The following is a 12,348-nucleotide window of genomic DNA, read 5'->3' as shown; positions in this document are numbered from 1 at the left end:
GCTAGAGTCGTACTCCGTTATTAGAAAGACTCAAGTGGACACAGACTCAATCGGTTCGTGTCTTTGGATTTTTTGCGGTCTTCAGGACGACTGCTGCTGCTAAAGTAGACTTGCATACAAAGTAAACAATAAAGATGTACAAAGAACCCTGTTCGTATATACAGGGAAAGATTATTGATGGGTTTTTTGTTCACTTTTTGCTCTTTATTATAAATGTGTCCCGGGAGCAAGGGTCAAATGTGGATCTTCTGTGGTGTGGTAGGTAGAGCAAGTACCACAGAACCTCTTTAGCCGGCTCAGGCATGGGTTCAATTCCCACCCCCACTAACTTACTGATTAAAAACATACTGATTTTGTCAATAAAATAAGTTTAGTATAGCACCTGAAGACCACATGAACCCTCTCACAGGACAGGCTCTGAACTTTTATCCCATTTGTGTTTCGTTCGTCTCCACTTCCTGATGCCTCTTGGCATGCGTTTGTTAAAGGTTGACCTCTGACCTACACCCACCGCCTGGACCATCCCTTGTCTGTGCATTGATCCAGTGCACAATCTAAAGGAAACCTCGATTTCCAAGTGTGAACATACATGAAGAATAGAAGGGAAATGGCCAAATTGTTAATTGGTTGAAAAATAATGATCAAATATAAATGTATATTGAAACATGAGAATGAGATTGGTTCAATTCCTGCATTGACTAACTTGATGACATTTCTCTTGTTTTTTGGCCTTTAAATCTCAATGTAAATGCAACCTAAGCACAAGTCCTGTTAATAGTTGGTCGTGGTCTAGTGGAGTCGATCTTGAACTTGCAGACGGCTGTCGTTGAACATGAGCGAGATCAACTCCCATCTTAGCTTATAAATCTTACACAGGTAAACTTTTAAAGTGTTTGTGCTCAATATGTTGACTAAATACATTGAATCACAGGTCTAAATGTAAAAGTTCTGTGGTGGAGTGGATAGAGCAAGTGCCTCTGAGACCCTTCGGTTGGGTTAGTCGTCGGTTCGATTCCCACTCCCTCCACCATATGGTTAATTTTTAACGCGTTTGTCCCCAATATGATGCTAAATACGCCCAGAGCACAGGTCCAAATGTGAAAGTTCTGTGGTGGAGTGAATAGAGCAAGTGGCTCTGAGACCCATTCGGTTGGGTTAGTCATGGGTTCGATTCCCACTCACTCCATCACTAACTGAAACAAACTAAGTTCTACATTGAAAACCAAGTGGTTAACTTTTAACATGTTTGTCCTCAATATGTATGCTAAATACGCCCGGAGCACAGGTCCAAATGTGAAAGTTCTGTGGTGGAGTGAATAGAGCAAGTGGCTCTGAGACCCATTCGGTTGGGTTAGTCGTGGGTTCGATTCCCACTCACTCCATCAATAACTGAAATAAACTGTGTGGGACATGGAGAGCCCAGTGATGCGTGAAGCCCCTGGAAAAAGTGGAGGTGGAGTGACAAGAGCAAGTGGCTCTGAGACCCATTCGGTTGGGTTAGTCGTGGGTTCGAGTCCCACTCACTCCATCACTAACTTGAACAAACTGTGTGGGACATGGAGAGCCCAGTGATGCGTGAAGCCCCCGGAAAAAGTGGAGGTGGAGTGACAAGAGCAAGTGGCTCTGAGACCCATTCGGTTGGGTTAGTCGTGGGTTCGAGTCCCACTCACTCCATCACTAACTTGAACAAACTGTGTGGGACATGGAGAGCCCAGTGATGCGTGAAGCCCCCGGAAAAAGTGGAGGTGGAGTGACAAGAGCAAGTGGCTCTGAGACCCATTCGGTTGGGTTAGTCGTGGGTTCGAGTCCCACTCACTCCATCACTAACTTGAACAAACTGTGTGGGACATGGAGAGCCCAGTGATGCGTGAAGCCCCCGGAAAAAGTGGAGGTGGAGTGACAAGAGCAAGTGGCTCTGAGACCCATTCGGTTGGGTTAGTCGTGGGTTCGAGTCCCACTCACTCCATCACTAACTTGAACAAACTGTGTGGGACATGGAGAGCCCAGTGATGCGTGAAGCCCCCGGAAAAAGTGGAGGTGGAGTGACAAGAGCAAGTGGCTCTGAGACCCATTCGGTTGGGTTAGTCGTGGGTTCGAGTCCCACTCACTCCATCACTAACTTGAACAAACTGTGTGGGACATGGAGAGCCCAGTGATGCGTGAAGCCCCCGGAAAAAGTGGAGGTGGAGTGACAAGAGCAAGTGGCTCTGAGACCCATTCGGTTGGGTTAGTCGTGGGTTCGAGTCCCACTCACTCCATCACTAACTTTAAGTGACTGTGTGGGACATGGAGAGCCCATAAGCCCAAAAGTGACCTGGTGGAGTGACAAGATCAGGTAGCTCTGAGACCCGTTCGGGTGGGTTCGAGTCCCACTCACTCCATCGAACAAACTGTGTGGGACATGGAGAGCCCAGTGATGCGTGAAGACCCTGGAAAAAGTGGAGGTGGTGACAAGAGCAAGTGGCTCTGAGACCCAATCTGTGTGGGACATGGAGAGCCCAGAAAAAGTGAAGTGACTAGAGCTCTGAGACCATGTCTGAGACCCAGTGATGCAGATGCCTCTGAGTTGGGTTAGTCGTGGGTTCTGCTTGTGCTACTCCTCTCAGATTCTCTCTATTCACAAGGCTTCACGGTTAGTGAGTGAGTGGGACTCGAACCCACGACGAACCGAACCGTCTCTTGTCACTCCACTTTTTCCGGGGGCTTCACGCATCACATGTCCCACACAGTTTGTTCGATGGAGTGGGACTCGAACCCACGACCAACCGAACGGGTCTCAGAGCCACCTGCTCTTGTCACTCCACCTCCACTTTTTCCGGGGGCTTCACGCATCACTGGGCTCTCCACAGTTTGTTCGATGGAGTGAGTGGGACTCGAACCCACGACCAACCCAACCGAACGGGTCTCAGAGCCACTTGCTCTTGTCACTCCACCTCCACTTTTTCCAGGGGCTTCACGCATCACTGGGCTCTCCATGTCCCACACAGTTTGTTCGATGGAGTGAGTGGGACTCGAACCCACGACCAACCCAACCGAACGGGTCTCAGAGCCACTTGCTCTTGTCACTCCACCTCCACTTTTTCCGGGGGCTTCACGCATCACTGGGCTCTCCATGTCCCACACAGTTTGTTCGATGGAGTGAGTGGGACTCGAACCCACGACCAACCCAACCGAACGGGTCTCAGAGCCACTTGCTCTTGTCACTCCACCTCCACTTTTTCCGGGGGCTTCACGCATCACTGGGCTCTCCATGTGCCACACAGTTTGTTCGATGGAGTGAGTGGGACTCGAACCCACGACCAACCCAACCGAACGGGTCTTAGAGCTACCTGCTCTTGTCACTCCACCAGGTCACTTTTTCCAGGGGCTTCACGCATCACTGGGCTCTCCATGTCCCACACAGTTTGTTCAAGTTAGTGATGGAGGGAGTGGGAATCGAACCCACGACTAACCCAACCGAAGGGTTTCAGAGCCACTTGCTCTATTCACTCCACCACAGAACTTTCACATTTGGACCTGTGCTCCGGGCGTATTTAGCATCATATTGGGGACAAACACGTTAAAAATTAACCACTTGGTTTTAAATGTAGAACTTAGTTTGTTTCAGTTAGTGATGGAGGGAGTGGGAATCGAACCCACGACTAACCCAACCGAAGGGTTTCAGAGCCACTTGCTCTATTCACTCCACCACAGAACTTTCACATTTGGTCCTGTGCTCCGGGCGTATTTAGCATCATATTGGGGACAAACACGTTAAAATATAACCACCTGGTTTTCCATGTCACACTCAGTTTGCCTGTGTTAGTGATGGAGGGAGTGGGAATCGAACCCATGCTTAACCCAACCAAAGGGTTTCAGAGGCACTCGCTCTATCCACTCCACCACAGAACTTTCACATTTGGATCTGCCATTCAAGTGTATTTAGCATACATAGAGGACAAACACTAAACGTTTACCAAGGATGGCTAAGATGAAGAGGGAGATGATCTCACTCATGTTTAACAACAGCCATCTGCAAATCCACAATCGCCTCCACTAGACCACGACCACCTCACAGCAGGACTTGTGCTAAGGTGGCATTTGTGATCCACATTAAGGTTTAAAGGCCAAAAAAGCAAAAGTTAAATGACATCAAGCTAGTCAATGCAGGAATTGAACCCATACCAGAGCGGACTGAAGAGTTTCTGAGGCACTTGCTCTATTCACCAAACCACTGAATCCAATGTTCACATCTGTGCTCTTGGCATGTTTGTGTCTATTTTGCATCCATGTTCACACACACAAAACATTTCTAAACACAATTGCACAACGTGACGAAATCGTAAACAATTTGTTTAACAGAAACAATGTTTGGACTATGGGTTAAACAAGAGATGGTAACAAAATCAATCCGACTTCTCTTAATACAGCCTAGTCTCTGTGCTTCTTTAGTATCTTTGTTACCGACAGCCTGAGCATAGTTTTGACGGTTTATATTTATTTATACATTTGGGATTCATCATTCACTCGCTGTTGCTAATCATGCAAACAATACGTTCGTTTACCTTCTCTTTGAGGAGACTTATCTGGTGCCGAGTCCTTGTTGTACAAATACAAATATTCCGAGTACATGAACGTACCATAGTATTTTTAAACAAAAATATCTGCATACAAATGATTTTATATCATCGTTTTGTGCTTTGTTCCGCAAGAGAATTTGAAGCACTGATGCACCAGAGGCGTCCGAGTGATTCACTGAACAGTTTCTCAACGTCGTTTGTGTTGAACTAAAAATTCAGGACAACGTTTGCTGCTTTAGCAGCCTAAACTTATTTTATTGACAAAATGCGATTATTACAAAAAGTTAGTTATAATCAGTAAGTTTGTAAGTAATATTTGTTGAGCGGGAAATTCCAGACCAGGGTCACGAAGCGCTTAAACAATCCTCAATGAAATATAAGCTTAAAAAGGTCAAGACAACACAGAGACTATCAGTTGTGTTCCCAGAGGTCACATCATTCCATCACGACAATGTTAACCGCGCTCTTGATGTTCTTCAGATGGTCGCTGTCGAAGCTGACCAGCAGAACTGTGGCTCCAGGCATGAGCGGCGTCAACCCGGTGCTGACCCGCGCCTCCTGTCCCGGTCCAACGGCGTCCAACCTGAAGAGGACCCGCAGGAGAAGTCATCAGTGGGTTAAACACGACAAGATGTTCGTCTCCGACGTACTTCAAGGTCAGCGGAGCTCCTCCTCCTGTGAGTCCTGCTCCTCCCAGCGTGAAGCTGCAGTCCTCGAGAGTCTCCGGGAGAGGGTTGACCAGGCTCACCTGGACCGTGGTCAGCTGGTTCACCCGGACTTCTCCCTCCAGCTGTAGAGGGTTTTTGTGTGTGTGAGTGTCTCGTGTGTGTTCTAGCACTGGTACCATTCATCGCAGATGGAAGCCAAAGAAACAATAACAGCAGCGGTAAAATAAGCTCCTTCCTAACGCGTACCTCGATATCTATCGTGGGCTCGTCCAGCACGATGGTCTTCTCCGCCTTGTGGTAGGCGATGGTCTGCTTGTCGATGGCGATGACGGACAGCAGGATCAGTCGGTCCGAGGTGATCACTGACCCGTAGCTGTCGTACTGAAGGTCCAGGTTCAAGCGTCTCTCTGGGAACAAGGCGGTGATTGACTTATTACGAAGTATTGAAGTGTGTCACACCTGCAGTACTGAGTACTATCAAGAAGCTCGCTCAGGTTTATTATTATTTACCTTCATTTTAGACGCAGCTACTTATTTTTCAGAGCAACGGAAGACGATCGTAACTAGTTACCATAAAAAAAGGAATCCAAACAAGTCTCTTTAAGGAGCCGTCTCACCTGCAGTTTATACAAAACTCTGACTGGCTCTAGTAGGAGAACTCACATTCCCCCCCGATCCTTAAAACTCTGCCGGTCTAAATAAAGCTTTTTAAAGTTCCACCTCGATCATCATCACTGATGAGGCTCACCTTCACCGGGGGGAACTTCCACTTGGTCGGAGGAGAAGCCGACGCTCTCGCCTTGTCTGCCGTTGTAGGTGCCGGAGCGGGCGAAGAACAGGAGGGTGCAGGTCCTGGCCTCCATGCAGTTGTTGGTGAGGAGGGCGTGAACTTCAAAGTCCGAGCCCACCGCCATGTTGTCGGCCAGCTTGATCTGAGCAACACACCCTCGTCAGAAAGTAAACATATATATTATAAACTGTATATATTCTGTCAGAACCTTGAGATGAAGTCCTGGTTCTACTCCCTCTTTCTGCAGCTTGTTGTGGTGCGTGGCCTTCTCGTAGACCCGCCGCTCTTCCTCCGAGCCTAGAACACATCATCTTCTGTGACACTCTGTGAGGGGGTGTGTGTTGACCTGAAGACGCGGCGAGGGTACCTTCAGGGTACTTGTACTGGTGGGTGATGTCGTGCCGCTGGTCCGAGCCCACAGCTTTGGTGCTGATGAAGCGGCCCACGGACTTGGTGGACCCGCTGAACTGGACAAACTCACCGGTGGACAGTTGGACTTTGTCCACCACATCTGCGTTGACCTGAGGGGGGGGGGGGGGGGGATGGATCACAATGATAATGAACCACCAGAACTTGTCCGTGTGGCTTTAGTTACAGTCAGTGGGACTCATTCAGTCATACAGGACCGGAGTGAAAGTAAGTTACTCTGTGTTAATCTTTGTATCCTTTTCATATACACAAGTACATACACACATATACACATCATACACACACGTGCAGTTGTGGTCAAAAGTTTACATACATTCTTGTTTGTCACAAAAAACATTCATGAAATTTGGTTCTTGTGTGACTTTATTATGGGTTAACAGGAAAAGTGGCAAAATCTGCTGGCTCAAAAATATACAAACAGCAGTGATAATATTTGGTTCCATGTCCCTCGGCCATTTTCAGGCACTTTTGGTAGCGAAGCACAAGCTTCTGGTTGAACCTTCGACCACTCTTGACAGAATTGGTGCAGTTCAGTTCAACTTGATGGCTTTCTGACATGGACTCGGTTTGGGGTCATTGTAAGGCTGATTATTTTAGGTCATCATCCCATTTACTCTCTGTGAAGCACAAGTTCCATTGGCAGCAAAACAACCCCACAGCACAATAGTACCACCACCGTGCTTGACGGTAGGCATGGTGTTCTTAGGGGTCAAAGGTCACCTTGTCTCTTCCAAACATTGCTGGGCATTGTGGCTCAATTTTTGTTTCGTCCGTCCACAGAACTTTCCTCCAGAAGGTCTTATGTTTGTCCATGTGATCAGCAGCAAACTTCAGTCGAGCCTTAAAGGTGCCGCCTTTGGAGCGAGGGCTTCCTTCTGGTCCCTCTCCAGAGAGACGCGAAACACGCTTGACCGTTGACACCGACACCTGCGTTCCAGCAGCTTTTAATTCTTGGCAGATCTGCTTTTTGGTGGTTTATTGGTCGACTCTTCACACTCCTGCCCAATTTTCTCTCAGCAAAAGGTGATCGCTGGCGTTTTCTTCCTGATCGTGGCCGTGACAGAACAGTGCACAACAATAGTTTGCACTGTTCCTTTGAAATGACTCCAAGTGACTTTCCTTGACTTGTTCAAGTAAATGATTCGCCTTTTCAGATCCATGCTGAGCTCCTTTGACTCTCCCATTGTAGCGTTTGTATCCAAGGATCTCCGAGACCAACTAAATAGGACCTCAGAGAAGCTGTAGTCGCTCATAATCACAAGCAGTTACGAGGCCATGATGTTATGAAGCTCGATTCATTGACATAACTTTCACAAAATTGCTGATTGATGTTGCTGTATGTAGGTTTTTGAGCCAGTGGATTTTTTCCACTTTTCCTGTTAACACATAATAAAGTCATACAAGAACCTTCATCCAATCAATCGATCAGAGAAACAGAGTTGTAGAAATAACTGGAAACTCAAGCGAGTCATGACATTAAGTGTATGTAAACTTTTTACCACAACTGCACATGCATACACACACTTTTTAAATTGATTATAATAATAATAATAATGTCCACGTATATTGCGCCTTTCTAGACCAGGGTCACAAAGCGCTTTGACAGCCATTCACACATACTGATGGGAGTAGGCTGCAACACATGGCGCCAGCTCTGCCATCAGGAGCAATCAGGGTAAAGTGTCTTGCTCAGGGACAACGACACAAGCTTGTCTGGAGCTGGGATTGAACCGGCAACCTCTTGGACTGCTGCCTTATAAATAAATAATTATAGTAGAATATCGCTAACCTCAGCAAAAATGAACGGGGCGTCGTACTTCCTGGTCAGCTCGCCCTCCTTGATGGCCCTCAGAGGAGCGGGTCCACAACAAAATATACCTGGAAGCAGAAAGTGCCGACTCATCCATATTCTTCAAGTGATGCTGCTGCACGGCTACACTTTAAAAAAGAAACTCGTAAACCCACCTTCACTGGTCTCCTGGGGTGTCGGGTCGCTGGTCTGCCAGCCGGTGTACTCGTCCCCCAGGTCAGGGCGGGTCATCCAGCTGTCCACCCAAACATGGAAGTTCCTGTAAAAACATCTCGTTTCATGAGCAGGTCTGGGGGGGCGGGGGGGCGAAGCGTCGACAGACTCACCACACGGAATCGTCGGAGATCCTGTCGCCGTCCTCGTCGTAGAGGTTCTCGATCACCAGGTTGGCGTCGGTGTCGTGGGCCGAGCCAAAGTTTGTCACGACCCGACACGGGATACCCAGAGCTCTGGACACTGAAGAGACATTTGATACGCATGTAAACACCCGACGTCAACCTTGAAGATTAAAGATATTTTGATCCTGATTTACGACTTGATGGAGGAGAGAAGACGCTGAAAATACTTCTTAACGTTGACGACACAGGACGGGGACAGAAAAGGTCGCATTAAAAGTAGAAAAAAGAGAAGACAAAGGAAAAGTAGTATATCAGAACATTGAACATTTTAAATGTTAAAAAAGTATTATTGAATTTGTTAGCATTAAATTATATTTTGAAATACTTGTATTCAATTGCTTTATGAAAACAAGTTCAAACTTTCAATAAATAGAATATAAAACAACTTAAATAATTAAACTTCTAGACGCTAGATGGCAGCAGATTTACATCCTCTGCAGCTAAAAGAAGAATGAAACCCTGGCTATGACTGAGGATGAGAGGATACAGTGAGTCTAGCAGCTTTTAAAGCTGATGCTTTAACATATTTTGGTTTCAAAACAAATGAACCGTCACAACTTCATCAAGAGTCATGTGGTCTGTAAATTCTGCAACACCAGAGTAGAGTACTCGACAATACTACACATATATATTTTTAATTTTCTATATCCAATATTTGTTTTATTTTAGCCATTCAATTCAAAATAAAATGTTGATACTTTTATGCCAAAATCCTATATTTAAAAGGCTACGGATTTAGAAAATGTACTTTTTTAATTATTGGAATAAGAATCGTCTTTTACACAGTTTGAGATTCTTTCGTTTTGAATTTATTCATTTTAAACTGAATCCACCTTTCAATATGTAAAATTAAACTATTCTAAAAAAAACCTAACAGTTCAGTAAAATAATTCAAAGTTTCATGATTTAAAATGTTAAATTCCAACTAAGAAATATATTGATATACTTCCATAGAACAGAAGAGAATAAGGAGGGAAAAGAAAAGAAGGAGAACCCACCCGCGCACCCGACAGCTGCGAAAACCCAACACTGGCCGTAGTGGACCGGCCCGCTCTCGCTCCACTGACGCAGGATGTCTCCGCTGCCGATCCAAGTTCCCGGATGAACGCCGCCGTCATAGTCGCTCCAGGAGCCGACGATCACGCCGCTGTCATCGTTGCTGTTGATCTGATGAAGGTCAAAGTCAAACATGTGCGAAGAACTACGAACAAAAGTTTTTTATTAGTGTCGTTTAGTACAACTTCAAATTTAGTTCAACTAAACTCACTGCTTCTTTAGACCCGCAGTCGTCAATATGAATGCATGTGGTCATAATGTTTCGGCCTCATTAGTGTGGGATAAAATCCGAGTGAACAAAGAGGTTCAGAACATTGAGAAGAAAGAGTTGGAGCCAAATAACACGGAACAAAAGTTATCCCGGTCGCCATGACAACCTTTTCACCCCCTTCAGTCATTTGCATTCACGCAGCACTGGACCAGAACATACCATTGCACTCAGAACTCGGGTCACATAGACCGGGTTCCTCCGGGCCGAGCAGTCCTGGTCGGCGTCAGATATGAACTTGGGGTTCTGGTCCAGGATCTTCAGGCAGATGTCCAGGATGCCGGACTCGAACTGAATATTGACGAGAAACAAAGTTTGAGACACAAAAACATTCTTTTGATCCAGGTTCTCCATCACCTGTCCGAAGTTCCACGGGATTCCTTTGATCCTCTTCCAGGTCCCCCTGAAGATCTGGCCGTGCTGGGACAGGACGTACTCCTGCCTCTTCCTCTCGCTGCGCATGAACACGGCGTCGTCTGCACACGTTGACACGCGTGACGTTGTCGTCATGACGACTGACTAACACTCGTACTCACGGGGGCACCAGGCGTTGAAAAGCAGCGTGAACTGTCCCAGGTGGGTCTCCTGGCCATCCTGGTCCACCGAGAGGTTGTAGACTCCGATGGGGGCGTCGGGGGAGGAACTGATGCTCACGGAGATCCTCCTGTCGGACTCGGACTCGTCGGCCACTCGGGACGCGCTCCACTGCGTCTCCGATGTGGACTCGCTCAGCCCGAAGACCACCCGGGTGTCCGACTCCTTCCTGGGCAGGGGTCCTGGGCACACCCGGGAGACAGTATAGAGGTTCATTTAACCAGGGGCATCTTTGAAAATTCAACAAAATTCAATTATAACTTCTACTTCCATAGAAAACATCTAAACCCATGTTAAATATTAGTTTGAACCAATAAATGATAAACATTAGGTTGAAAAAGACTAGCATTACTTAAAACAAAAAAAATAATAAAATCTTGATCCAAATATTGAACACCATGTCTTTTTCACTACAATGTAGCAATATTTAAACACATTGGCTATTAAATCAATGGTTTTATTTGTTGTCATGGTTCCTTTATGGGTTACAGTTCAATTAAGTGTGTATTTAATAAACTATTTTGATTTATTTGCTTATTAACATGCTAATATTCAGTGTTTGTTCTTTTGTGTTGCAATTAAACTTCTGGACGCTAGATGGCAGCAGATTTTACATCCTCTGCAGCTAAAAGAACAATGGAATCCTGGCGATGACTGAGGGCGAGAGGATACAGTCGGCTCAAGGAGCAACATCACAGTCAAGTACTCGACAATACTACAAATATATACTTGTTACTACAATCACGATATATCGTATCGTTGATTATTGTCCCTGAATCACTGATGCGTATTCTTACTCAAGATTCTTTCCAGTTTCTCACATAAGACAACTTTAACCAGAGCAATACTGAAAAGTACCAGCTTCTACGATGAACGTCAGGTTTCCTCTGGGCGATCCGACGTCTCCTGCGGGCGCGAGCAGCAGGCTGACGGTGAAGGGTTGACCTCTGCGGACGATCAGTCGCTGGTCCGGACACTGGTCCGTGCGGTGGCTGCTGTTGTTGCTCTTGATGTTCAGGTCACAGCCCTCGATCTTCATATCTACGCAGGTAGTTTCTTTAGTCAATTTAAAAACTAAAAGTTTCAATAAAAATAAGCGTTTAAACACTTAATTGAATAATTAAAAAAACAATCTAGCTCAGTATCTTTCTGGAGCAGTGAAGTTTGCACTGGAGCATCAAACCATTAGGATGATCAAACGTTCTCACCCTGATCCATGTCTGAAGCGTCCACGAGGGTCCGAGCGCTCTGCAGCCTGAAGATCCCTCTCTCTGGGGTATTTGTAGCATGTGAAAGCCGATAGGGACGCCCCCTTCTGTCCACTCGTCACATGAGTCATTCTGTTTTTAGTCGGGAGGAGAAGTTGGCAGCACTTCTTCACTCAGACCTACAGCTATTGTGCACTATTTTTACTCAAAGAGATGAATGGACACAGACCAGCGTCTCACTGTTGCGTAAGTTTTTCTACGTGATTTGTATTCTTTACCATCAGTTTCTCGTTAGCTCACTTATTTTCTGAGTTTGTCCATTAGAGCAAATATTTCTGCTTGAGTTTATAAAAAACAATGAAAACTTTTTCAAAAAACTATAGTAAAAAAGTACTTGTGACAAATCAAGCAGTTTTAGTCTTAAGAAGTCGGAAATTAAATAAAATGGTCTTTAAATTGGTCAAAAATGTGCCGAGTATTTCCGAGCAGCTCCTAAAATGAGGAAGCGAACACCTCGTGTGTGATCGTCGCAGTCGTCTGGTGCTCTTTGACCACTTTGTGGAGAGGA

At 46.0% G+C, this 12,348-nt stretch overlaps 1 protein-coding gene across 1 annotated transcript; it reads right to left on the bottom strand.

Moving 5' to 3' along the window:
- Window positions 1–4,785: 4,785 nt before the first annotated feature.
- On the bottom strand, window positions 4,786–12,266 carry LOC148059422 (protein-glutamine gamma-glutamyltransferase 2-like). The gene is made up of 15 exons (XM_087780872.1): window positions 11,781–12,266; window positions 11,431–11,613; window positions 10,515–10,754; window positions 10,336–10,454; window positions 10,141–10,269; window positions 9,653–9,821; window positions 8,583–8,712; window positions 8,412–8,515; window positions 8,236–8,324; window positions 6,385–6,538; window positions 6,226–6,314; window positions 5,976–6,159; window positions 5,474–5,634; window positions 5,210–5,349; window positions 4,786–5,142 (listed from the first exon to the last, which is right to left on the bottom strand). The coding sequence occupies exons 1-15, from the start codon at window positions 11,788–11,790 to the stop codon at window positions 4,995–4,997; spliced, it is 2,049 nt and encodes a 682-aa protein (XP_087636998.1). The 5' UTR covers window positions 11,791–12,266; the 3' UTR covers window positions 4,786–4,994.
- Window positions 12,267–12,348: the final 82 nt, after the last annotated feature.

This window comes from Callionymus lyra, chromosome 19, assembly GCF_982586985.1.
Source record: "Callionymus lyra chromosome 19, fCalLyr1.hap1.1, whole genome shotgun sequence".
Lineage (NCBI taxonomy): Eukaryota > Metazoa > Chordata > Actinopteri > Syngnathiformes > Callionymidae > Callionymus > Callionymus lyra.
Note: the sequence above shows the minus strand (reverse complement) of the source record. Positions and strands in the feature narration are given on the sequence as shown.